The sequence below is a fragment of the Manacus candei genome, unplaced genomic scaffold, assembly GCF_025592945.1.
Source record: "Manacus candei isolate 608988 ecotype Guabito, Panama unplaced genomic scaffold, ASM2559294v1 h1tg000055l, whole genome shotgun sequence".
Classification (NCBI taxonomy): domain Eukaryota; kingdom Metazoa; phylum Chordata; class Aves; order Passeriformes; family Pipridae; genus Manacus; species Manacus candei.
This window is the reverse complement of record NW_026138103.1, coordinates 993,022-1,019,645: the sequence shown is the minus strand read 5'-3', so window position 1 is coordinate 1,019,645 and position 26,624 is coordinate 993,022. Positions and strand designations below refer to the sequence as shown.

The window sequence follows — 26,624 nt, the reverse complement described above, 5'->3', positions numbered from 1 at the left end:
ATGGCAACCATCGTACAGTCCCATTGCTGTGGTCAGTTACCATGGCAACCATCGGACATTCCCATCACTACAGTCAGTTACTATGGGAACCTCTTGGTTCCTCTTGGACAGAAGCAGATGCAGATGAGCCTCCCTGTTGTCCACCAGCCTGCCAGCTGTGCTCTAAAGGCCTGTGGCCCAAGGGCTGTCTTCACCAAGACCCTGCACAAACCTCTGGGGCTCTTTCCATCCTCTCGTGCTGCCTTTCCAGTGAATTCCAGGGTTATCAAAGCCAACTGGAATGGGCTCTTTGTCTCACTCCACAATGTCACCCAAACCACTCTCTCCTCTCACCCTCACCCACAAAAGTTCACCCAGTTTGTTCATCCCCTAGAGCAGCTCCACAGGTCCCAGAAGCTCCTTCCTGCTGAGGACACCTCTCTCCTGCTCTTTCTCTCCTGGGTCTCCTTGGCCTTCTCTCCCAACCCATCACAGCACCAAAACCTGGGAACTGTCTCAGCAGGCCTGGGCTGTTATTGCCTGCAAGTGGAATGAAGAGAGACTTGGGGCTGCAGCTCCTCCTGCCTGTGCCCCACACGCAGGGCATTGGGGCCTGTCTGGCTGCAGCCCCTCAGCGGGGGCACCGGGGTAAGAACAGACTTGCAGTGGGGAAAGCTGCTCTGAAAGCCCCGAGAGCTGAGTCGACTTCAACTTCATTTTTGGTTCCAATTTTCATTCTGTTCAGTGTGTGTATATATATGTATACACAAGAAGATAGTCCTTTATTAATCTTTTGAGCAGAACACTTTTCATTCGTGCAGCAAAAGTCCTGTCTCTGAATGTTCATTATCAGCACCTGATGTGCTGCCTGGAGCACAATATCCTAATAACTGGAGTTTAAGAAAAAAAAAAGCCATTTATTAAAGTTACAGTGTTTCATTTCTGTGCATGTTCTGATTCAGAATTATTCAAGCATTTGACTGCTCCTACACACAGAAACTTATGTCTCCCATGCATTTTTGCACCCCAAAGTGTTCTCTGGTTTCCTTTGTCTCCCACACTATGTCAGAGTATTCAAATGCACTGTGCAGTACCAGTAGCATGTGGCACATTACAAGAAATTTTGAGACAGTTTCTCAGTTAAATGCATTTTATTTTGACCTATTTCCTTCCACTTGAGTCTCCCATTTGGTCTCTTCATAGCCAATATTCTGTTTTATGGAAAGGTTTTAAAGTTTTCCTGAAGGAGATGAGTAAAAGGTGAAGTACCCAAGAACCTAAATTTATATTATTCCTTTTGCCATTATTATTAAAAATAGGAAAGAAGAAGAAGTGTTGGGGAAAATACAGGGAATGCTGATGCAATTATACCTACATGTGCAAAGCTACGTGCTTGCTTTTACTCTTGAAATTTAGACCTCTGCTTTCCTTCTACAGACTGGGACAGTTCGTTTCAGTTGCATTTTGCAACTACTGACATACATGTTCATTCCTAAATTCACTTCATATGCTTCCAAATCCTTAGGACAACATTCAGTTTAGGCACACCAAGAAAAACCTGGAGTGATTCCACCAACCTAAATGTAATTACTCAGTGCTGAATTAAAGGCACAGGTGTGTAACTTAAGACCCATGTGTTTGGAGTAACAAGGAGAGATCAAAATCTCAGCTTTTGTCATTAAATTCAATGTTTCTAGACCTTAATCCAAGACACATTTGTAGAGAGAGGTGATAGCTTCTTTTTAGAGGCATTATTATTATTAAACACTGTTTTCTTGGACTGCTCACGTTTTCTCCCAGCTCACCCTCTAACACTAATCTGTGACTAAATATTAAAAAAAAAGTGAGCTGTGAATGGTTTTAAGCTGAGGCAAGATTGTCACTGTTAATGGCTTGGTCAGAGAGAGAGAGTATTTGTTTCAGCATGTAAATCTCTTTCCTGCAACATAAAGCTGCTGATTCTGGAGTTTAGGAGGCCAGCATGTCCAGAGCTGCTCTAGTCCCTGGGCTGATGAGCTCTCCCAGCTGGGTAAAGCTCTGTCAGGAGCCAGTTTGTAGTGAATTGACTGCAGGCAGAAAATAGAAAAGCTCATAGGAAACATGAGCCTGACTCAGGAGCTATTTCTGTTCAGGTGACATTCTAATCCAAGCGTGGGGTGAATCACTACAGCAAAAATTGATTGGACCCCATATCTAACGAGTATTGACAAATATGAAGAAGTTTGTTCTGAGTTAGTAATATAAGGGGTCTTTTATATAGATGGTGCATTACAACGGGGGGATTCAGGGCTTTGTCAGACTGTTTATAAAAATTAAAAAAAATACACGTTTGTAAGATTTTAGAAGAAAAGGTACAGTTTCTCTTCCCTGCATGTGGCAATTTGCTGAATAATGCATCATTTTGTCAACTCTTATATAGCAATATATATATATTTCTTTTCCTTCTGGAGTAGCTGCGATTCATCCTGTTCGATGGAGGGAATTCATCCCGTTTCCGAGGCCAACGGGAGGAGCGAGCGGGCGGCCATGTTGTGCGGGGGGCGGGGAGGGAGGAGCCGAGATGGCGGCGGCTCCCTCACACGCCCGGCACAAGATGGCCGGGGAGCAGCGGCAGCTCCCGCACGGCTCCCGGGCGCGCTGCCCGCCGCTCGCTCGGGGGACACCCGGCCGGCGCCCCGGGTGCAGCGCTCGAGGGCCGAGTCGGGCCCGACACTCTGGGGGCGAGCGGGGCTGCCGAGAGGGGCTGGGACGGGCGGGCAGCAATGGCGCCGGGGCTGCGAGCGCTGCCCGCGCCGCTCCCTCGCCGGGCGGGCGCGGGGCCGCCCTTGGCCGCGGGAAGGGCGAGCATCGGAGCAGCGCCCCGTCCTCGGGGCCCCCGGTGCCGGCCAGCGGGCTGCTGTTCGCCAGGTAAGTGCCGCGCTCCTCCTTGTCCTTTGTCGTTGGGAGGGAAACCAAAATGTCCTCGGAGCCGGGAGGGGAAGGGGGCGCTGCCTCTGCCGGCCCCCCCTCCCAGCCCTCGCCGCTCGCTGAGGGGACCCGCGGGAACTCTCGGGGACCCCCGGCCGTGTCCTGCCCGTGGCGGGTGAGGGGGAGCGGCGGGACCGGGGGAGCCCCGGTGCCCCTCGGCGGCTGCGGCGCTGCCGTCCCGGCCCTGCAGCACCCGCGGGGGCCGCACGGCCCGGCCCCGATGCAGCACCGAGGGGGCAGCGGCGGGTTTTGGGTCCCCGGTGCGGCCCCGGGCACAGGGGGGGCACTACGGGAAGCAAAGGTAGTTACTTAACTATGAGGTACAGGATAAGGAAACGGAGGAGTTTGTGTGTTACGTGGAAAGCTTTTAAAAACGTTTCTTGGGTGTCAGGTTTGGTTTTAGTGTTCAGTTTATGCGTTTTTCAGAGACTTGACATCCAGAGCAATGGGCTCTTGAGGGTTTCCACCTTCACTTGAACAAAGTGTGATTGTTTTGCAATTGCCCACGAAAGCTGCGAAGGAAGAAGTTGAAAAATGTCAGCAATTGTGTTGCCCTGTAAAGAGGAAAACTGAGACCTTTTGAATTTCAGTCAAGGAAACCATTTCTCAAATGACTCTTGTGCCAAGAGCAAGCTGGTGGGAATAGACAGCAGGGAGTCCAAATCACCTGGTTTAGAGGTTGTGAGATGGGATTTGGTGCTCAGGGGTTGATACCCCTGTGCTAGCAAATGCCTGTTTGCTGTCCCTGTGCCTGTGTTCCCCTGAGGGCAGAAACTGGCAGCAGGGTGGCTGCAGGAATGCCCAGCAGTCTGGCTTGCCTGCACTGGCAGCTGCCTGGCCACAATCCCCAGGCAGCAAGAGCCCCTGGAGAGCTGAGACTGGCTTTTAATAATGAAACCACACTGTCAGTCGGTGCTGCTCATGTTTCTCCAGGCAGAAAATCACCTTTCAAGCCCAGAGTTGACAGGCCCAGCCTGCAGGGCCGTCTGGCTTTCCCTCACTCTGGCAAGCTGACTGCTCCCATCTTCTGCACCAGCCTTTCCTGGCAGTGTCTTGTGCTTCTCCCTTGCTTCTTTACAGCCCATTTCAATTCTCTTTGCCATCTCATTGTGTCAGGGCTTGTCTCTCTGTCTTGCTGTGTTCCTTCTTTTCTCTTCAGTTTCCCAGGAAGGCCAAGAGTCTGGTCTCCTCTGCTGGTGTGCCCATAGGACTGTCTCCCCACAGCTGGACTTCCCCACTCCACCTCAGTCTGTTAGAAGGGAATTTCTTCCTTTCCCCAGGACAATGTGCTGGTTTGCCTTCAGGTAGCACATTCTCCCTCTGGAACAGGGCTGCGTGGCTGTGTGCAGGCAGAAGCAGGCAGATTCTCTGGGCTTGTTGAAATGAGGATGACTTGGTTCAGGTGTTCTATCTCCATACTGCTGGTGCCTGACCTTCCTTCCCAGCAGGCACTGCCCTACTGCCTCTGGCCGAGCTGCTTTGCCCAGGCAGAGGGATCCAAGTTCACCCTTGTGTAGCCTGTGCTTGTACCTCCAGAGCTAAAAGTCCCTTGGGAAAGTGGTCAAGGAAGGCTGTCACCAGGGCACACCCAGGTCTCCTCCTGTTTCCACAAGTGGCAAAATCACCATTTTGTGTCTTTCCTGCAGGTTACTCAGCTGGTGAAGGTCACCATGGACAGCTCACCTTATTTCAAGTTGGTCGGCCCCGATGGTGTGTGCCATCAGATCCCACCGGGCTCATTTTGCACTATAAACATCCTTTTCACCCCTGAGGGGAGCAAGGTGAGTTTGGAGGAACGTTCTCTCTAAAGCCAGGGCGTTTGTTGCACACTGGTTATAGCCCAGCCCGTGCTGTGAGGTCGGCTCTGGGCTGGGGGCAGGCAGCCTGGAGCTGGTCACACCTTGGCACAGCGTGGTGCTGCCAGGCCCTGCAGCTGGGCCTAGAGGGCTGTGCTTTCCCTCCGTGCCTGTTCTTGAACGTTCACGGGGGAAGAGGCAGATGGAACAGCAGGGAAGTGACAGGGAGGGGTGTTGATGTTTAGCCACCTCTAGGCTCACTGGAATGGGTTTAATTATAGAAAATACCAGAGGAAGAAAAAGATGATCCAGAGAGCTTTATTCTTTCCCATTGGAATGGAGCAAAAATGATGCTTTTTCACATGCTCTGTTCTCCAGCCTTTATTAGTATGAATTAATGGTCATTTTGGGGGTGGGAGAGGTCAATTCATGCCCACAAAGGGTCATAGAAAACAGCCCTTTTTCTTCTGCCATGAGGATGGCACTCAATGCCCTCAATGCTGTGCCAGTCTCTTTTCCTGCAGGATCATTTCCACCAGCTTGTCTGCAGCAGTGAAAGGGAAAAGGTCTCTGTGCCAATCCGAGCCATTGGTGCCCGCCCAGTCTTGGACTTCCCTGCCCAGCTGGACTTCTCGTCGTGTCCAGTCAACCACAGCACCCAGAAGACTCTGCTGGTTCACAACCCCGGGAACCTGGAAGCCTGTTACAGCCTCAGCACTGAGAGGTAAAGCAGCTCATCTGTCTTAGTGCAAAACACCTTTGGGTGATGGCAGAGTTGGGAAAGAGTATCCCAAAGGAACCAGAGCATCCGAGCTGCTGCACTGCAGCCACAGCTGGAAAGGGGCAGGACGTGTGGGGTCTGCTGTTGCTTCTAGTGTTTTAAGCAGGATGCAAGCCCTGAGCTTTGTCTCTCCCAGATTTCCTGGGGACTGCTGGAACACGTTAGTGGTTGGTCTGCACCCTCCTGAGCACCACCACCTTCTGAAATGGCTGCCTCCCACTGTCAGCCAATAAACCCATTCTCCAGGAGACCTCGAGCGTGTGGCACATCAGGGGGCCCCTCATCAGATGCCCAACGTGAGCTGTGTTGTGAACAGCCCATGCTGTTCCTGTTAGTCAAAGCTGATCTGATTTCCCTTGTCAGCTGAGGGCATCAGTCATCTCTTCTGTTTCATGAGGAACCTTTGAAAGCCAGTCTAAATTTTCCAGCAGATTTCATTCCGATTTCTTTTAAAATACTCTGAAGTTCCCGTGTTTCTGCTTTGTTTTCCATTTATTTTGCTCTGTGTTAAATTTTTGTCAAACTATCATTCATTCTTCCTTGGGAACTTTCTTCAAGGTCCTCTCATGCCTGTTGATCTACCATCTGCCCATAGGCATATGCACAGGTGTATAAGAAACAGGAGCAATTTGGGGAATATGTGAAAATGTAGGAGATGCAGGGGCTGATTTGCACTTGGGTTCTTAGTCCTGAACTTGGCTGGATCCTCTTCTGAGAAATTGAAAATAGGAAGATGCCTTCTTTCTCAGGCATCCCCTGAAGTCAGCACCAGGAGTCTTATTCCCCATCCAGCCATCTGAGGGCAGGAGTATATCGACATGGGGCAGGAGTAGGAAGGGAACGGGAGGGAAGGTAGCACTCATGAGTTGCCCCTTAACTAGTAACTTCTCTGTTCTGGCAAAATTTCTGGCAAAAGAACAGGAAAAAAATTCCGTGCCTTTCCCACCCCAGGCAATGAACGCCCGAGCCCCAGCAGAGCCCTGCAGCAGTCCTGGCATCCCCATCAGGGCAGATGCAGGAGCACAGAGAGTAATCCAGCTCTGGGGCTGGTGGGGCTTGTCTTTCCTCCTCTCTCTCCAAAGTCTCAGGCCCAGCACAAAAACATTGCTGGCCCAAGCCTTCTCCATTAGCCAGTAGTGATGTTCTCACTGGTGGTAATGGGACCAGGTCAGGCCCCTAATTGCAGCAGTAGCTCCTTATAAGGAGCAGAAAGGGCAGCAATTCCATCAGCTGTCACCACTGACAGGAACAAAGTTCAGTTTGCACAGGGCTCCAGTTGTTCTTCTTATTTATTTTTTTTTTGTGTTGCATTCTCTAATCATTATCAGAATCCCCAGGAAATGTTTTTAAGGTGACAAATTAACCATCAGCAAGCACTAAATTTTTGTTTTCTCAGTGGGGCTGTAGGAAGAGCACAAAGCCCAGCAGCCCCTGGGCAGAACTGTTCCTTTCACCTGAGCTGTCCTGAAGCACTAAAGCACTGATTTTTGTGTCTGTCAGGCAAGAGCTGTTTACCTGGTGACAAAGCCAAATTGCTCCTGTTAAATCCAAACTGCACCAACACATTTGCCTAATGATTTCCCTTGTTTCTCTGGTGGGCCAAGCAAACCAGCCTGGATGACACTCCAGAATCCCAGACTGCATGGCTGGGGAATACACAGAAACCTCCTGTTCAGCTCCCTTGATGTGCTGCTCTTAATGGCACTTCATTTAGCTGGGATTGAATCCTTCAGGCTGTAAACAGGACCCTCCTTTTGGGTACTGTGTCCAGGTCACTGTATTGCTCCAATTTGCAGTTGCACTCCTTCAGAGTTTTCATTGTTCCTTTTCTTCCAGCAGCTTTCATTGAAATGTGATAAAAGGTGCCCTTTCTTAGGCTAAACCAGGATGTTTACAAGGGGAAAAACAACCCCAAACAACCACACTGCAAATTAAACTCATTATTCTCTGGTCTTCAAGGAAGACTTTATTCTCCTTCTTGATTCCTAGGCTGTAATCTCACAGGACAGGGAGTGCCCTGCCATTTGAGGTTTATAGGGAACCAGAAAAGAGACATTCCCCAGGCAGTCAGTGTCATGCAAATAGCTCTTAACCCTCTCTGTGCTCTTCCCAAACCATTCTCTGCTGGGACTGCTGGCAGTCAGACCCTTGAGCCTCCATGCAGAGTATGGGGGAGATGAGTTCATTTCATCCAACAGGATTTTCTGAGGGCTGCATCTCCTCCAAAGAGAGTCAGTAGCTGTTTCTGATGCTGTGTGTTCTGTCTGTCTTCTGCTCACTGTGGTTGCTTTGCTCCTGCCTTGCACAAGTCAGCTGAAGTGAACCAGACTGCAAGTATCGTCCCCAAACCTCCCCCAAGAGTCCTGATCTCTCTCTTGGTCTTGCAGCCCTTTCACTGCCAGCCCAGCCACGGGAACCCTCGATGTTGGTGAAGCCAAGCAAGTGACAGTGGAATATCACCCGCTGCAGACCGGGCACCATTGCACATCCCTGGCAGTGCACTGCGACAGAGGTGAGTGCTGGGCACTGCACGGGGCACTCACCCCGCGTCCTTCCCAACAGCAGAGCCCTTTCTAAGCAGAATAACGTTAGACTTGCTCTGCAAACTACTTGTAGAACTGTTCCTTTCAAAGCCTCCGTGTGTTTCAGTGCTCACAAGTGAGCAGAGAAGGGGCCAAGGCTGAGTCTGCCCCTGTCCTGGATGTGCTGTGTTGCTGTGTGCTGGTCCATCCCTGGGGGGACCCTGGTGCCAGCATGGTGTCCTCCATCCTGCACCCCCACCCCAGTCCTCTACCAGCACTCCCCACTGTCCCAGCCACCTGAATTCCCCCTCCAGCAGCACCGCCCCGTCCCAGCTTCACCGCAACGAAAAGTGCAAACTAGTTAGTGTTTAGGGGGTTGATAAAGTGGATAAAGCCCTCAAACAGGGATGAGATTTTTGGAATCCTGTTTTGCTGGGAGTTGCTGAGTGGAGGAAGGAGGAACCTTGATTCTCCACTGCAGTGTGGATGTGCAGGGCTGAAGTTGTGTTCCTGGACAGTGCTGTCTGTGACGTGTGAGCTTTCCATCCAATTCTCTCCAATGTCATGTGTCTTTTGCTCACCTCTGTCCCCTAAGCTGCTTCTCTGTTGTCTTGCCACAGACCCCTTTTCTATGTTGTCCTTTACACATACATGTCATTTCTGTCTAAGAACATTTTCAGGCCCTCGGGTTCCTGTTGGATGACAAATCGTGACAAATTGTCCCTTATTCCCATTTTCCAGGCCATTCATGCTCTCCCAACCTCTCCCACCTGTCTCCCATTTGATTTCTGGGTTGAGGAACCCCATTCAGTCTTCGTGTAAAAGCTGCTCTGTACTTTTAGTCTGTCTCTCTGCCCTTCTTTCTTTCAGTTCAAATGTTTCAGCTTGGTGTTTGAGATCAGAATGATATCAAATATTTCTAGACTGATGTGGCCATGGGTTTGGACAGGGAGCGGGACTGGGAGAGGCAGGAGCCCTGTGGGGTGCCTTCAGGAGCCCCTGGGCTGTGACTGAGTGGGGCTCCTTAGAGTCACCCGAATGAATTTGATGCAGAATTGCCTGGGATCTGAGTGGGTCACCTGAGCACACCTGACAAATCTCACTGTAAATACTGTCACCTGGGGACAAATCTCTACAAACCCACCCAGAAATCAGGTGCTTAAGGTGGTGTCCAGGACATCCTCACACTGTACCCACGGAGCTGTTGGGATTTGATAAATGTACTGATCTGTGGAATTACTTATCCAGCTAAAAGCTGGACACTTTCTTCTGTTACCTGTGGTTTGCTCTGCTCCTTGTAATTCCATCAGCAAGGGAGCTGAGCAAAGACTCCTCTTTGCTTTGTTCCAGGTGAAGATACCCACACCAGACTTCTTGGAAAAGCTAAGGACTTCAACATCGGGCTGGACAAGTACTCTCTGGAACTTGACAAGACTTACCTCACACTGTCAAGCCACAGAACCACGACCATCCACAACAGAAGTAACATCACAGCCCGATTCCAGTGGAAGGCTTTTGCTACTGAGGCAGAGGAGTATCAGCAGAAGATCAGGTTGGTCTGAAAGATGCAGTGACATGCACTGCCCAAGGGTAAAACTAACCTATGGCCTCAGGGGGTGCTTGTGCTTTTGAGTGCTTTAGGGTGTTAGGAACAAGTAGGTGTTCCTGCAGAGTTTGCAGGGCAGTCACAGCTCGCAGTAAGAAGCGACAAAGTTGTTCAGTTCTCAGCTCTGGAGAGGGGCAGTTTGCCCAGAGACAGGGGGACCAACCAGCAGCACGGGAGGATCATGTGGCCCTGTCCTCCCTTTTGAAGTGCTGTGGCCTCCACCTTGAACAATGTCAGCGACCTCCAGAGCCACCGAATCAGCACATAATGGGGGACACACAGTAGGCCTGCTGGGCAGCCTGTAACTCCAGAGTATCCCAGCCAATGGAGAAATGGGGAGGGACCTGTGCTCCGGGCAAAGGAGATAAAAGAAACTGCAACCTCCACTGAGTTGAGAGACCTCCCTGAGGTCTGTTCAGTGAACTCTCCCTTTTATTAGAGTAAAGGTTTATTTTTTCAGTTAGCTCCTCTGTCTCCTGGCCATTTATGTGAGTTACTTCTGTACAGTCCCTCATCAGCATGGGAGGCGAGGGTGGCAGTGGTTTTGCCATTCCACATACTCAGGTCTTGGTTCAGTGGTTGTCAGGGGTCCACTCTGGGGGTCCTCCGAGGCGAGTGCCCCCTAAATCAGTCGTCCTATTTGTGACCCCGCTTCTTGCACTCGGGCAGGTATTCCCTTGTTATATAACACAAGGCAGTGGAAGGTGGGGGTGCAGAGTATCAGGGCCTTCTGGCACGTCATGGGGAAATTACTGTCTGTTGATGGAGGTTGAGCAGAGGGTTGCCACCTCAGTGGCTGGATGCCCTCCTCATGCCCAGCACTGCAGGTCAGCCCTGGAGAAACATTTCCGAATGCGCTGCACAAGGAGCCAGCCATAGCCAGTAGTTTTGGGGCAGGGAGCCAGCCATAGCCAGTAGTTTTGGGGCAGGGAGCCAGCCATAGCCAGTAGTTTTGGGGCAGGGAGCCAGCCATAGCCAGTAGTTTTGGGGCAGGGAGCCAGCCATAGCCAGTAGTTTTGGGGCAGGGAGCCAGCCATAGCCAGTAGTTTTGGGGCAGGGAGCCAGCCATAGCCAGTAGTTTTGGGGCAGGGAGCCAGCCATAGCCAGTAGTTTTGGGGCAGGGAGCCAGCCATAGCCAGTAGTTTTGGGGCAGGGAGCCAGCCATAGCCAATATTTTTGGGGCAGGGAGCCAGCCATAGCCAGTAGTTTTGGTGCCGGTGACAGTGTTTGTCCAAGGCTCTGTCTGTGTGCAGCTGGTAATATCCATGACTGTACTTCCTTTATAACTGTGTTTGAATTTGGCTGGGTGAGGGTGCTGTCCTGTTTGTACTCCACTGCCTCAATTTGCTCCCTATGGAACCTTCTACTTGTCCCCCCAGTTGCCACCTGCAGGTTCTTCACGGCCAGGGGACTGGAGTCTGAGGGGGGAACAGTGATCTGCCAGCTGGGAAGCAGCTGTTCCTTTCTCATCTCTTGATTGTGATCTTAAAACACTGGAATGATTTCTGCTGCAGCTACCAAGTAACGGAGCAATTAACTGTGCCAAAGGTCTGCAGAGAAGGCCAAAAGGAGGAAAACAAGAAGGTGGTTCAAGGCTAGATGTCCCCCTCTCAGGGCCTCTGTTTTCATGCCTACAAAACCTTTAATGTCACTGAAGAGGTGCCATGCCTGAATTCATCAGTTGGCTTTGAAAGTGCTCTGGGATGCTCTGGTGGAAGACAGTGTAGGGAACAGGGCACACAGGGTTAGCTTATCCCTGCAGGTCCAGAAGGGAAGAAGCCAAGAGTGATGCTGGTAACCTGCAGCTGAGAGCCAGCTTCTTCTCCCCTTGCCAGGGAAGCCCTGCAGGCAGTGGGGGGGGCTCCTTGATCTTTATCTGTCTCCCCCAAGCAGCTCTGTGGTAGGAAGAGTCAGTTGAGGTCACTGGTGGGTTCTCCCTCAGTTTTGGCAGTGGCTCTGAGCCAGGAGGTTCTCTTGAGGGCTGCTGGCTTTTAAAACCTCTCCTGAGCTTGTAAGTGTGGAGTAAAAGCACCTGCCCTGCGAGTGAACGACGAGTGATCCTCTGAGCCCTTTGGGAGCCCGTGGCTTGAGCTCAGCCCCTTGCTGGGGAGCTGCTGCTGCTCCTCCCCGAGCGCTTTGCTGCTTCTGCACTTACACTCAGCTCTGCAAATCAGCGGCTTATTAAATGACCTGCTGCCTTTGTTTCTCCCTGTGGCTGCAGGCTGTGTCACAATCTGTCTCGGCCACCCCAGGAGATAGCAAAGGCTCTTGTGATGAAGCGCTATGAGGAGCTGGACCTTTACGACCGCGAGTTGGAGAAGGAGACAGCAAAGATTGAAGCAGACCCCATGCTCTTCTCAGATGATGTTTTCACCATTGAGCCCTTGGTAAGTAATAGCTGAGAACCTCCTCCTCCTCCACCCCCTCCCTGAATGAGGTCACTCGGCAGATCCCCACCTCAGCTGTCTCGATGTGCCCTGAGAGAAGACATGGGGTTTCTTGTTGCCGGACACAGAGATTTCTGTGAACAATTTTTTCCTGCACTCTGTAGGCTTTGCTTGCCATGGAAGTGACAAGCGTGTATAGTTTATACTTATAGACTGTGTGAAAATATGTGATGCTTATACTTGTTAGCTGTGTGTCTAATTATAAGGTTTGAGAACATAATATGTTTATAGAAAGAAAACCTTGAGAAACTGAAGATAATGAAACACCTGCAAATTTAGTAAAACCCTAAAAGCAGATTAATTAGAAAGAGGTTTCTATGCCAAGGATGATTTCTGATCGCGTGGACAGAACATCGGGTCCAATGAACTGGAGACATGAGACGCGTGCACAGACTCAGCTATCCAATCACCTTCTTATAAGCATGTGTCCCAAACAAACTAAACTGTATAAAAGTTAACTGATTTAAATAATAAATTGACATATTGCCGACCATAATGGCCTGTGAGCATTATGTTCATGCCTCCCCATCGATAGTTTCTGGCCAGGCTGGAGAGCATGTTGCAAAAAGCATTGCTACCCTGTGGGCTCCTGGCAGGCAGCAGGAACCTGCCTAAAGCTGAGCTCTGCTGCAAGGGCTCGACGTCAAGGGAGCTTGGTGCGTGTCCTTGCAGTGTCCAGAGGGGTCGGTTACTGTAGGAAGGGGCACAGCTTACACGTGATGTGTGGGGCTTCCCAGAGGGTGTTGGAGCACTGTCAGTTCACAGACTGACCTGAAGCGAAAAGGAGGCCAAATTCAGCCCAAGGTCATGGAAATGCCAAGCCCTCCCTGGAACCAGGACTTACAGCATGTCTGAGTCTCCCTTCCAGTGTCATCTGGGAGCCTGGACACAAGACTTGGAAATGGACTTTTTGAGTTCTATTGCACACAGGGACAGAAAATCTTTTTCTGTTTCTGCAAGCAAACCCCCATGTCCTTCCATCAACCAGAGCCCTGATTATGAGTATTGGCACAGCGTGAGATGAGGAATCCCTGCTGTCTGCGCAGTGCAAAATCCTTCCTCGTCTTGGAGTAAACCCTACAATAATCCCAGCCTCTGCTTTCTTTTAAAAAAAGTGAAACTAAGTTTTTTCTTTCCAAGGAAGGGGACCATGTTCTCTTCTTGGTGACTCCTATAGCCCATCTAAGGCCAAGAGCCACCAGTGTCAGCACAAGAGCAGTTTCACACCACTGTAGCTGACAGCAGCACGATGTGACCAAGCGCTTGTGTCAGAGCAGTAGGAATATTGTAGCGTGGGGGCTGATCAGCTGAGCATTAAGAGCATCCTGCGGTTGTGTTGAGCTGGTTTGGGAGTGTTGTTCACTCCTTGCTCTAAGTAAAGGCTTACAGATTGAAAAGAAGAAATGTGATACTGGAAGGTAAATGGTTTGCTGACTCTTTCTGCTTTAGGAGGGAGAGGTTGGGCCACATTGTTCAGCTGAAATCAAGGTGTTCTTTAAACCCCGAGAAGCCCAAGTCTACAGAAAAGTGGCCTACTGTTCCATCTCAGGTACGGCTCCTTCTCCTCTTTCTCTTACCCACACACAGTGAGGGGGAGGTGCAAATACTCTTCCAGCCCACTGAGCTCCCGTGGAAGTGCTGGGAAGGGTCCAAGGTCATCAGGGCAGTGCTGGCTCATGTCCACTGTCCCTGCAGCTTCCTGGTGGTCTCCCATGCAAGGCCAGGGCTCAGGACACTGTTCCCAGAACAATCCAAGCAGTGCATGGATAAGCTCTCATGCCACGGGTTTGCCAGTATTTCCTCAAAGGCCAAAGAGCTACACAGCAGAACAGCTTTAGGGCACAGGCACTAAGCCCCTCTAGAGCACTGACCTCCAGGATGGCTCCTCATTCCATGGATCCATCATCAGGCAGTAGGAGCTGAGGTAGAAATGTGCTCCCTGAGCCCGGATCACCTCCCACTGCCCAGACAACAGCAGACCAGAGGTGGCTGAGCCCTGCTGAGCCCAGGCTGTCTGCAGAAGGACCACCCCTGGCCAGCACCTGCTTCTCTCCCTGTGTGGGAATTGTCACCTTCTGGCTCTCAGGCTGAAGTGTGTCCAGGTGGTGGCCACTGGGCTTGCTGTGCTCAGCTTCCAGGAGTTCTGTCAAGTCCTTTTCTGGGAGCAGTTGTCATTACCCCCCACCCCGAGGTGGTGGCTTTGCTGTGCCCGCACAGGGGAGGGAACACTCACAGAGCACAGCGTGGTTCAGGTTCCCCTGTCCTTCCTCTCTGTCTCTGCATGGTGCTGCTTAGTGTTTTTCACCTTAAAGTGGGAGATGGCTGCCAGGTTTCCATCCAGGGAATACTCTGGGTTTGCCCATCTACGAGAAAGAGGTGGGAGGCCCATGGTCCTCCAGCAGCCAGGCTCCTGTTCTGGAGGGTGCTGCAATCCCCTAACCCAGCCACCCTGTTGCCTTCCTTCCTGCTCCAAGCTGATAGATACAAATGTCATGAAACAGCTTTTTATTTAGACAGTAATTGTGCAGGGATAACTCAACAAATGCCATCTACAGTAATTACTCAGGGCTCACGCTAACAAACTCTCTTCTTGCCCACCAACTGCTGTCGTTAGAGCTGTGGAAGGAAAGCATGGATTTAAAAAGTTGCTCCCAAGGCATTCCTTGTGATGTGTGAAACTGTGCATCTCTGTTTGTTGACATGGTCAGATGAGAATCGTGTTCCAAGCCAGTCACCGAGCACGGGGACATTCTGTCAACAAGATGCTGAGTGTCAGAAAGCAGCAGAAGCTGAAGGCTTTGGCAACAAAGCCCTGTGCTGTTGGGCCACTGCCCCCCAATTTAGTTGGAAGCCAGGCAGCAATGTCCAACTCTTTGCAAGCTTTGTCCCTTCACTGAATGGGTTTCAAAGCTCCTCCAAGTGTGTGAGAAGGAAATCACAGAATCATAGAATGATAAGGGGTTGGAGTGGCCCTTAAAGATCACCTAATCCCCAACCCCCCTGCCATGGGCAGGGACACCTTCCACTAGCCCAGGTTGCTCAGAGCCCCGTCCAACCTGACCTTGAACACTGCCAGGGACGGGGCAGCCACAACCTCCCTGGGCAACCTGTGCTAGGCTCTCACCACCCTCCCAGGGAAGAATTTCTTTTGTATATCTAACCTAAATGTCCTATCACTGCAGAAATCATGTTTTAAACTTGGCATCGCTTTTTCAGGGTGCAAACTGGTGGCTAAACGGGAAACAAGCCCGAGGGGTGGGTTAGAAATTGGAAGGAGCTGGTCTCACCCATCTCAGAGTCAGGGACTAGCACTGAGGCAGCCTGGAAAAAGCAGGATAAGAGAGTAAGAATTACTCTACTGAAATGGAAATCTCTCCCCAGGCCGTGAGACCAGGCTGCCCCTGCACCTCACAGGGGAAGGCCTCGAGCCCTGCCTCCAACTCAGCTCTGAGGAACTGGACATGGGGAAAGTTTTGGTTGGAGAAGCCTACAGCTACGAGGTGAGCAGCAGGGGCTGGGGTGGATCCTGATGGCTCCTGGGGCAGAGGGGAGCCTGGTGGACCTGTGGAATTTCTGGCAACTTGGGCAGTTGTGAGCAGGGAATATTTGACATACTAGTCAAATCTGGGGGGTTTCACAGAATCTGGATCCTTTTCCGGGGCCTGAAAGGTGTTGTCTGAAGGCCCAATTCCTGCTTTTTGACAACCGCCCTTGGAGATCAGCTGGGATGCTTTCTGCAAAACAACCCCTCAACACATGAAAGCAACACTGGGTCAAAAAGCTGAAGTGTTCAGAGGCTTCTGTTCCAGCCTCAGACTCAAGGCACCTTTGTGCTCGGGCTGTTCAAGAGCAGCTGGAACAAACTGGCTGCGTTTGAGCTTGAGTCCACTGCAAGAGAGAGCAACTGAAAAAGGTGGAAAATGAGGCACTGCATCATGCCAGACACTTCCAAAAGCTTTGCCATGGCAGGAAAGGACACACGGAGTTGTTTTCTTACTAAAAGATTGTGCTCTCTCTTCTTTTTTGATGCTGATACTTTAGTGTTTCTCACTATCAATATAGTAATTTCATTAGATGAGAAAAGGTGAATGAGTAGATGATACTGTTAGTGCTGTCCTAAGCAGCTACGCTGCAGGTAAACCTCAGCTCAGCATGGGATCCCCAAGTGCAATTTGTAACACAGGTAACACACGAGAGGAGAGTAGTTTTCAAGTTTCAAGGCAGAGGTTGAATATGGGAATATTTGCAAGAGCAGCTGCAAAGCTACAAAATGAGGGACATCCCTCTGCTTCTGCCTCAACTGTTCTGACAGGTTTTGCCAGGCTAACAACTGGGGAAAGAATTCCAAAGCAGATGGATAAGTCCATGGCAATGGCAGGGTTTCCCCATGGCTGTGTAGAGATGGGAGAGAGCAACTCTTTAGAATAGGTGGAGCTGCTGTGCACCTCACATTCATCCTTTCTTGACATGTCTGGCTGAGCAAGGTCTAAGAAACTATCAGATTAAAGGAAAAATACAAGAACCCAAATGATCTACCCTAGCAGAGCTGGGGAGAGCTTCTGAAGCTGGTGATAGCACTGTTCTGAGGTGTCTTCTGCACGCAGTAAACTGGTTGGCTGCCATGGAAGCTGAATGTGTGCTGCCCTTGGCAGGGCCGGGCACCCCTGGAGCAGCAGCAGCAGCTCTGTGGGGATTCATTACGTGGCTGCAACTGCCCCACGTTGCTCCTCAGGCCAGGTCTGAATGAACTTGGCGATGCTGGCCAGGAGTGACCCGCTCCGTGTCCCTGGGATAACCCAGGAGTGACTCTGCTTATGTGAAGTTATCGCTGCTTTGCATGAAAACCCAAAGGCAGAACTTGTCCTGTTGTACTTTTTTGGCTTCTGCCACGTAGCAGCACATGGCATCTTCTGCCTTTCCAGGGGTTAATCGTTTCTTAGAAACAACTCAGCCTTCTGTAAGAAAGGAAGTTTGCTCATGTATTTCCATTTTGCTTTCTTGCTGCTGCAGGCAATGCTGGTTAACAAAGGAGCTATTGATGCTCCCTTTGAGCTCATCCCTCCAACCACAGCCCGTGGCTCCTGCTTCACCTTTCGGCCCCAGCAGGGCATCATTCCACCCAGTGGGCTCCAGCCTATCCAGATCTCCTTCAGTTCCACCAGCCTGGGGGAGTTCAAGGAAGAATTCCATTTCAATGTGGCTGAATGCCCTAAGCCTGTGACCTTGACTATCAGGTGAGGAGGGCTCTGGGAGCTTGGTGGGCACGTCTGTAGCTGTCTCTGGGTAATCATCTCTCACCTGCCTCATTTGGTGGTGGAGCAGAGAAGAAAGGTGTTGCCCGAGGTCTTAGTCTTGGCTCTGATGTTGGCATCCCCTCAGTGTGGGGATGCCTTCTGCCCAGTGCAGGTGCCCAGGAGCTGGAGTGACTCCTTCCTGCAGGGACCTCCCTCCGCCTTGGCCGTGGCAGGCAGTGGGAAGGCATTAGTTTTGGGCAGCTGCTGGTCTGGGATGTCCCCTCTGAGCGCCCAGCAAGGCCCCCAGGGCTTTGGAGATGGGCCAGCCTGGGTGACTCTGCAGCCAGAAGAAGTGGTTCTAAAGTCCTCTGTTAATGATCTGTGCCAAAGGGGCAGCAGCAGCCTCACATCATCCCTCGTGCCCAGGCACAGGCACAGGCTGTGCTCCCGGCTCCTGTGCAGGGAGTGCTCTGGGACCTCCTTTCCACAGCAGGAAGGGACTGGGGTGGGAGATGGGGAGCTCTGCAGCAGCAGGGACTGTCACAAGGACTTGGGCATCCTCCCATGGGCTGGTGCCATTGCAAAAGATAATCCTCGCCCAGCAATGGGGAAAAGGGGTGATGAAGGAGAGGCAAAGCTCTCTCCTCAGCACCACAGCAGCACGAGGGCTTGTCCCAGCTAGTCTGAACCACGGGCTGGTGGGGTAATGTGGTGGAGGCAGGAAAGCTGATGCTGGGAGCTCTGGAGCTTTGGAGGTGGCTGTGTCTGGGCTGCTGTTGGGAGGCACTGAATCAAGGTAGTAAAGAAACAAAAGGAATCTGCAGTCCATTTTACCAGGAACATCAGGGAAGTGGATAAAACATAACAAAAAGGTTATTACTTTGCAAGAGAAAAGTAGTGAGTCGGTCTTTCTCCTAAGGCAAGGGCACAGAGCCATCTCTGGGTGTGTGTACAGGGTCCTCCATGGGGCCAGCAGCACCTCGGGGGCATGCCCTGCCTGCCGTGGTGCCCTGAGCCCCATCAGCAGCTGTTGGCTGCCTCCTGTGCCCACGGACGCCGTGCTGAGCACAGGGTGCGGGGCTGGTTCGACGCCCACGGGGCTCTGACACCAGCTTTGACCCACCTGAGCCGGAAGGACGGCCAAAGGCTTTGCAGTTCCCTTTAACCAAGCCGTTGTCTCCTCTGTCCTCGTCCTCGCAGGGGCCACGTCACCGGACTGAGCCTGCATTTCAGCACAGGTGGCCTTGACTTCAATGACGTCTCCTTTGGTGAGTGTTCCCTGGGCTTGGAGGCAGCAGGAGAGATCTGTGCCTTGCCAAAACGGAGCACTTGAACAGAAGAGCATCTGTCACTCGTGCCCTTCCATGGCAGCCTGCAGGGTGTTAACTCCAGGGCTGCTGGTGGCATTTTGCCATCGTGAGATCCGAAAGGACCAAAGGAATAGAAAGTCAGTATTTTCTGGTGTCCCTCGTAGTCTCTTCTGCTCCAATCTCCCAGTCCTTGCCAGCAAAACGACTGTAAAAGTCCTCGTCCCAGGAGGGCCCAGGGGATGGGACTGCAGGAGAAGGGAGCTTAAGCCACGTACCTTTAGTGTGGGATGTTAATTAGTGCAGAGCAGGCTGTGGGCTGGTGTCCTGGCTCTGCAGGACATCCCCACCAGGTGTGGCTGTATCCCTGGCCTTCTGTTACAGGAAGCAAGTCTCAGAGCATAGTTTCATCCTACCAGGATATTCACACCAGAAGTCACGAGGTGCTTGGTGCCTACATGGCCATTTGTGTCATTTTCCTAGGCTTTCCTCAGACCTTGTCGTGCCACCTGATCAGCACCTCCGTGGTGCCCATCACCTTCCACCTTCGCATCCCTGGGGACGGCCAGGGACAGCCCAGCCTTAGGAGCTCTGATCAAGTGAAAGACAACGCTCACCCCTCCTGGGAAAAAGGCACACTGGCTCCATGTCAGGAGAAGCCAGTGCAGTTCACCATAACACCCAGCACAGGGACCATCCCTTCCCAGGGATCCCAGGAGATCAGGGTATGGGAGGAGTCTGGCCACACATGGGTCAGTAGGTGGGGCTGAAGCCTCACTGGGCTGTGGGAGGGCTTTAGTGCTGTCGGCTCTCAGCATGTGCAAGGGAGGGATCTGCAGTGGTGTGGGAGCTGGGTTACGTGGAATGTTCCTGAAGGAGCACCATTTTGTCTCCAAAACCATAAGGTGAGATCACATGGTCAACAGAAGTCATTCGTGTGTTGGTTTTGAGCGTGACTTCTTTGACTGAAAACAGGCAGAGGAAGGATGAGAACAGAAGGTGGCTGTTAGAGAGATGCCACTGTATAAAGCAGTTTGCTTTTCTTCCCAGTCTCGTTTCTCCTCTCCTGGGGAGCAGAATGAGTTGAGGTCACTGCAGGGATCCCCAGTGAGGAAAGAAAAAACTCGGCAGCCATGAACTGCCCAGCATCTGCAGGAGCACACCTTGCCCTCAGCTTCCTGCTGAAAAGCTGAACTCATTCTGTCCAAGTCAACACATTTCCTTTGCATTTATGTTATTGTAGTCAAATGAAAAAATGGGCCCCTAATTTGAAGGCAGTAGTGAGTAGAGCTTTAGTCTCATTATACATGATTATGTATAATGCTTTAATTTAGCCACCTCTGCCCTGACAGCTGCAAGGTGTGTTTAACAAATTCAGTCTTGCCAGAAGGCTTATGTTACTCCCAGAGACTGTGCTCTAGGCATGGGCCAGCAGAAGAATTAAGGCAAAATCCTCCCTTGCCTTACTGCGAAACAAGAACCGGAGGAGACCACACGTGGGTAATGAGCTTTTGGGAGAAGGGAAGTATTTGCTGCTCTTCTCTTCCACCCGGTCACGCTGTGTTCCAATGACGTGGGACAGTACGACTGTGATATGGTGCTGGACGTGGATGGTTTTGGCAAGGAGGTGTTGGCTCTGTGCCTCAAAGCCAGGTACCAGTGCTCTCCTTGCAGCTGCTCGTCCTTCCCCGTGCACCCACCACCAGCACAGTGCCTTGCTCGGGCTTTGCTGGCTGCAGCTCCAGGAGAAGGCTTGCTTAAGAAGCTGGTTCTGCCCAGCTAGGTAGGAGAAGAGCAGTGCTTGGAAAGCAGCCCGTGGTGAGAAGCACCCCTGCTCACAGCCAGGCATGGCTCTGGGCCTTTTTCTCTGGGGAACAGGAATGACATTATTTATTGGCCTGGCTTTTGCTGCTTGAGGTGTAAAAAATTCCCAAGCTCCTCCTGTCCTTCTTCCTGCAAGAGGTGGGCTTGTGCTGGGTTCCAACCACACTGCAGCATTGGTTTGGGACGCAGTGAGCAGCCTGCTGAGAGCTGGGGTCTGGCTCAGTTAACGAGGGCACATGGCAGTGGGAAAGGGGCTCACAGCAGGAGTGGGAGAGGAAAGTAGTCCTTGATGTGGAGGTGGGCTCAGGTTTCCCTGCTTCCCTCTGGCTCTTTTGAGCATTAACATTCTCAGTTCTCAGACTTAATGCAGATGTTGTTGTTGCTGCAGCCAAATTCCCTTCTGTGGTGCTGCCCTGGGTGTCAGTTTAATGACAAGAGGGATGCAGTTCCCTGGTGCCGTTCCCTCTCCCAGGCAGAGCTGTCCAGTCAGTGCCTGGGCTGCAGTTTTGTAAGGCAAGTGCCAGTGGGGACAGACCTGGGACCTGTGGGGTGCAGCAGCAAGGGAGCTGTAGGAACTGGGAGGATGATCACCCACACCCTATAGGGGGTGGCTCATGCCCTCAACACTGGCTGAGTTCTCTGGCAGGGCAACAGCACCCTGGGAGAGAAGGGAGTTGTTTTTCCTGAGACACTGGAGTCTCGTGTTCCTTGAGCCTTGGTGAGCACTGACCTTCAATAGGAAGGCTCCCCCAGAGCTCACGGCTCGCTGGGCCTGTTGGGGGAGTCCTTGCAAGCCTCCTTGGGCAAAGGAGGGGCTGAGGCTGCTGTGGGACAAGGCCCGTGCTCTGCCCGGGCACTTGGCAGCCTCTGCAGTGCTGAGTCTCAGGGTTTGACCCTCCTTGACAAGACGTGTTTGAGTGGAAAGACGTGAAAGGTGATTTATCTCTGGAGGGGTATTAAACATCTGTTGGACAGTGACAAATGTCTTATGCTCCATTCCATGCTCTGCGGGGTGAACGCTCTCTGTTCTCTCAGTATCTCTCATTCCCTCGGGGTCATCTCTTTGCCCAGATGTGTCGTTCCTGAGCTGCGTTTGCTCTTCTCCCCCCTCGACTGTGGACCGTGCTCTGCAAAGGTCCCTTGCCAGAAGACGCTGACCCTTGTGAACCCGAGCCCCCTTCCAGGATGCTACAGAGTTCTCCCTCAGGTTTGGCATCTCATCCCCCTCCTCCTCTCAAATACTGTTGAGGGGTTTATTAGGGACAAATGGGGTTTTCATAAGACCTTGCTGGTTTCTATTCAGACTTAAAGGTGTGCTGAGAACAGGATTCTACCTGAATGTAAACTTTAGAAAGCAGTTAAATAGGAACCTGCCTGAATATCAACTTCAGGAAGCATTTGAACCTCTTCAGGAAGCAGTTTATATTCTAGTGTTTGGGGTGTTTTCTTGTGAGAGCTCTTAGAAGGTTGTGAAAAGCTACTGCAAGGAGGCTGCCAGCACAGGAGTGGGCGTCTGTGGATGCAGCAGCTGTTGGATCCCCAGAGGATGCTGAGCCCCAACAATTCTTGCATCTTTTTTTGTGCCTTTCAGCTTTTTCCTGGGGATTTTTAGAAAATGTGTGTGAGTTGCCATTGTGGTAGATGTGAAGGAGTTTAAAGTTTCCGCAAAGGTCCCTCTGAAGTTGCGCTTGATTCCGTCCCTCTAGAGACACCAAGAGGCCGCTGCTCTGTGGTACTCCAGCCCCAAGTCGTGTGGGATTATCCAAGGTCACGAGGCGGTGGAGATCCCCATTACAGTTGAAGTCCAGGCAGTGGGTGCTCCTTCCATCCCGGTGGATATCGCCGTGTTCGGGAAGGAGACATCCCCACTGGTGAGTGCGAGGGGAGACGTGTGCCTTTGTGCAGTTCATCCTGGGGGGGTGGAGTGCACGGGGATTCTTCCAGGGAAAGCAGGGACTCGTCATATATGGCTGGTGTGGACAAGGACAGAAGGCAGTGGTGGCATAAGCAGTGTATGCTGGAAAAGAGGAAGAGCGGAGTCCTCCTAGGGGGTAATCTCAGCCTATGGTTCATCTAAGCTGAAATCGAGGATCATTTTATTTCATTAGTCTTCCATTGAAAATGCTGGTAACTGTGGAAACACTTTTAAAATGTCATCTCCCTGAACACAAAGGGAGGATTCTGGGAACCTTCAGCTTTCTGTGTCAGAAAGGAAGGCTGATGTTTGAAAAGTGGTTGCAGGGATTTAAACTTAGAGTCAAGCAGATGGAAAGGATGATGTCAAATCCCCTGGGTGGCACCAAACATCTCAAGCCGGGCCATTGCCGTTGTGCATGTAAACCAGTCAGCAGGAAGGCCAGGCAGTGCAGGCTGTGCAGGGGAGCCTGACTTTTAACAAAACACTTGCTCGTAACTATCAGGCTGCTTCCCTTAAAGAGCAGGGTTTCTCCCCACCAGAATAACCAGCTGTTTAACTGCCAGACTGTTTTTAAGTACAGATTTCTTGCAAAGCTTTTACCTTTGGGCCAACAGTTTACAGTTTTTCTGAAAGTTTCCCAGACTTTAATCTTTTTTAATTTGGAAGGGAAGATGTCAAAAGTTTGCCTAACAGGCCAGCATTTTAACTGGAGTATCATATCTGTCCCTAGAGAAATGACTTGAGTGCGATTGAGCTGTTTAAGCTTTCTTAACTTTCCCTGTTGTGTGGGTTTGTTTTTTTTAAATCTCTCTTACCTGCTCCCTGGAACAGCAAATGCGTTTCATGTGCACTGGAAAGACGCCGCTTGTCTACGCAAGTGTGAATAAGATAAACTTGGGCGAGATCCAAGCAATACAGGAGACTTCCCAAACTCTCCAGCTGTGCAATCAGGATCTCATCCCTGCAGCCTTCAGAGCAGAGATCGTAAGTGTCTGTGGGGCTGTTTTCCAGGGAAACTCCCTGGTCAGCAGCAGCCCAGGACTTGGATTTCATATGTAAGGTTTCTATATCACCCTGTGAGAGAGGGGAGACAAGAGATTCCATCCGAGGCAAGAGGAGCCTGGCTCTGCAGGTGGTTTTAGCTGGGACGACCTTCAGAGAAACAGTTTGCAGAGCTGTAGGAGCAGAAGCAAGTCTGGATTGTGGTTACAAGTTCTCCCTTTATTTTGGGGAAGGTATTTAGCGGTGCAGGTTGGGTTTTTGGAGCTCTGAGATGAGGAGCCAGTGGCCCTTTGCTCCTGAGAGGGCAAGGATTTCCCCGTGGTTTCCTCATACCACCTACATTTGCTTCGTGCCAAAGTGCTGTTAATGGTAGAGACCAGGGTGTGAGGTCTGGCCTCAAGCTCTGGGTGGGGAGAGGAGTTTCCCCTTCCTGGGGCTCAGAGCAGCAGGGCTGTTGCACACAGACACAGCTGCAGGGATTGTGCACCTCTGGAGCCTGTGGCCTCCATAGCGTTGGGGGGAGGTTTGTTCTCCTCCGTGCTGAGTGGGCTGGACTGCTGGAGCTGGTTGAAGCCAGCCTCGACACGGTGGGCGTGGTTGTGTCTGTGGATAAAGCAGCAGGCGGTGGGGGAGAGTCCAGGCTCAGCCTCCTGGGCCAAGGAGGAGGAGAGTGAGTTTTCCACTTGCTGCTTTCCCAGGTGTTTGGGGAGGAAATGTAACCTCCAAGTGAGGGATTTCCAGGGCAGCTTTCTTCAACTCCACAATGAAGTTCTGCTCTCCACCCCTGCAGAGAGCAAGCCACCTCGGATGGGTGGTGCTGGCATGGAGATAATAGTTTTTGCATGCTCATCCCAGGCCGGGACCTGCCGAGCTGTGTCTGTACAGCTGTCCCAGTGGAAGGCCTTGCCTCCCTCCCCAGGGCAGCTTGCAGCTTTCTTACCCCATCCACAGAGGGAAGTCCATGAGAAAGCAGAGGACCAGAGTGGGAAGGCTGGGCCATGCCCACAGGGCAGTTTTCTTTCTGCTTCCTGTTTTCCTGCCCTGCTATAAGCATTTAGAGCTGACTTTTCCAAAGCCAAGGGCTCTGGGGCACCTCTTGGCAGCTGATGCTCAGTGGGAAGCCAGGGCTTTGGTCCTTCAGGGGCGAGGACTTTGGTGCTGGGCTTTTGCTCAAGCGGTTTTGCAGAGTTAGTCTTCAGGCTCTCAGCAGTATCCTGCAGCTGTGTGGCTGCTGTGGTGGGATTGGAGCAGTCGTGGCTTTCTGCAGCCTTGAGCCTTTGTGAAAACCCAGCTCTGCTGTGGGGAAACCAGAAGAGAGAAAGTAGCTTCCCTTGGCATACACTCCAAGAAAAGACTGGGGGGAGAATAACATTCTCCTGAGGAGGAGCATCCCTTGGGTTGGGCAAAACTTAAAAGTCTGTTAAAATGGGTTCAAGGAGGGTAAAATACAGGTTGTATAAGCTCTGCTCTTGCCCAGACACAGTAGTTTAGATTTAGGGAAATGAAGGCTTTACGCTTTTTACCCTCCTCTCTGTAGTTGTTCCTTTTCTCACACCCCACAAGTCACCAGGGTCCATGGTTTCCATCCTAAATGCATGTTTGCCTTGTCTTCCAGGATGGCAAATGCTGGAGTATTGAACCCAGGGAAGGAGTGGTCCCTGCCAAGGCTGAGGTTCCTGTGGTTGTCACAGCAAACCTGGGTGACACAGGGAGATTTGAAGACAGCATGAAGCTGTTCATTGAGAACAGCCTTACCAGTGTCATCCCCATCCAGGCTGTGGGCATCGGCACCACAATTGCCATTGACAAACCGTTTGCGCCGGAGCTGAATTTGGAACCCCAGTTCAAGTAAGAGATCTCTTAACTCCTGCCTCTCCTCTTGGCTCAGCAAGGAGCAGTTATGCTGTAGACTTTCAGGCTAAATCTTTTACAGTGCTCCAGGCCCTGGCTTTGTTTCCCTGAAGCCAGAGCTTCCTTTAGAAACATGTTGTTATGCTCAGGTTCCTTAAATCATTAGAGAGACGCCTCTGCCCGAATTAAGGGGCAAGCGAGACCGTGTGCCAAAGTCAATAGTACGGGTTTTTATTTAACAGTAAATGTGAGGAAGAGAGAGATAAAAAGAAATGGGAAAAAGAGAGAAAGGGGGAGAGAAAGAGAATGACAAAGAGACAGATTAAGTAGAGAAAATATCACCGCTGCATGGATTCCAATGGCATCCCATTGATGCTCTTCTTGTGGCCTTCTCGGTGGTGAAGTGTTCTCAAAGTGATGGTTTCAGTCTGCATCCATTAAGGGAAGCCCAGGATGGTGAGGGAAAAAGCCCATGGTGACGAAGGAAGTCTCTTGTGCTGAGGGAAGCTGTGGAAATACTACATTACCAGTGTAAACCTCTTACTCTTTGCAATAACGACATCAGAAGGGCATCAGACATTGTTTCTGGTCCACATTAAGAGCGGGAAGGGAAGATGGTCTCCAAGCTATTAACGCTTCAGATTGCTCACTAAGAGCACTTGACTGCAGGGAAATAGCAGCTCCCATGACCTTTTCCATCTCTGCTTCTCCTCCAGCCTCGTTCCCTGCGTTTTCCGGTTCAACGTGACAAACAAGGGGCGTCAGTTCCAGCGGCTGTACTGGGGCACAGAAGGTTTCAGCCCCTTTCGACAGCGTCATCCTCTCCCTGCCCTCTGTGTCACCAAGGGCAAAAACGCTTCCCAGAGACACACCACCCCCGTATTTAAGCTGCGGCCACGGAGTATGAATCTGCAGCCAGGCGAGACTATGGAGCTGGTGCTGGAAGGCTTCTCCAGCACTGTCCAGATGAGGTCCCTGCCAAGGGCTGAGCCTTCCCCATCAGGTCCCCTGCACTGGGGCTTCTCCTGCAGCCCCTTGGCATTTGCCTGGGCAAATGAGCAAGGGCCTTCAAGACAGTGTTTAAGGCTACAGGTTTCCATGGCAGCACCAGTGGCTTTCCTTGCTGGCCACCATCGGTTGCTAAGGCTTTTTTGTGATTCCATAGCTACCAAACCCCAATGCTGATCCCAAAATACGGGCTGAAGGAAGTATTTCTCCTTGGGGGCAAACAGGGGGTTGCCAGTGTCACCTGCTGAGGCACAAAGGAAGGGTAGAGAAAATAGGTTACGCTTAAAGCAGGAGCCCAAGCAGAAAGTGAATTAAGCAAGTGCCAAGTGGTTTCTCTGGAGTAAGCAGAGAGTAAAAGAGAAGCCCTGTGAAGGGAGGGAGT

At 51.4% G+C, this 26,624-nt stretch overlaps 2 protein-coding genes across 2 annotated transcripts; both read left to right on the top strand.

Moving 5' to 3' along the window:
• Window positions 1-2,451: 2,451 nt before the first annotated feature.
• LOC127477608 (hydrocephalus-inducing protein homolog) lies at window positions 2,452-19,409 on the top strand. Its single transcript, XM_051802115.1, has 11 exons — window positions 2,452-2,886; window positions 4,593-4,727; window positions 5,252-5,466; window positions 7,911-8,035; window positions 9,396-9,597; window positions 11,873-12,038; window positions 13,548-13,647; window positions 15,480-15,598; window positions 17,109-17,332; window positions 18,533-18,600; window positions 19,123-19,409. The coding sequence occupies exons 1-11, from the start codon at window positions 2,452-2,454 to the stop codon at window positions 19,407-19,409; spliced, it is 2,076 nt and encodes a 691-aa protein (XP_051658075.1).
• A 94-nt stretch (window positions 19,410-19,503) lies between these two features.
• LOC127477607 (hydrocephalus-inducing protein-like) lies at window positions 19,504-26,490 on the top strand. The gene is made up of 8 exons (XM_051802114.1): window positions 19,504-19,544; window positions 20,161-20,292; window positions 21,535-21,670; window positions 22,170-22,334; window positions 23,213-23,365; window positions 24,999-25,231; window positions 25,951-26,205; window positions 26,400-26,490. The coding sequence occupies exons 1-8, from the start codon at window positions 19,504-19,506 to the stop codon at window positions 26,488-26,490; spliced, it is 1,206 nt and encodes a 401-aa protein (XP_051658074.1).
• The last annotated feature ends 134 nt before the right edge of the window (window positions 26,491-26,624 follow it).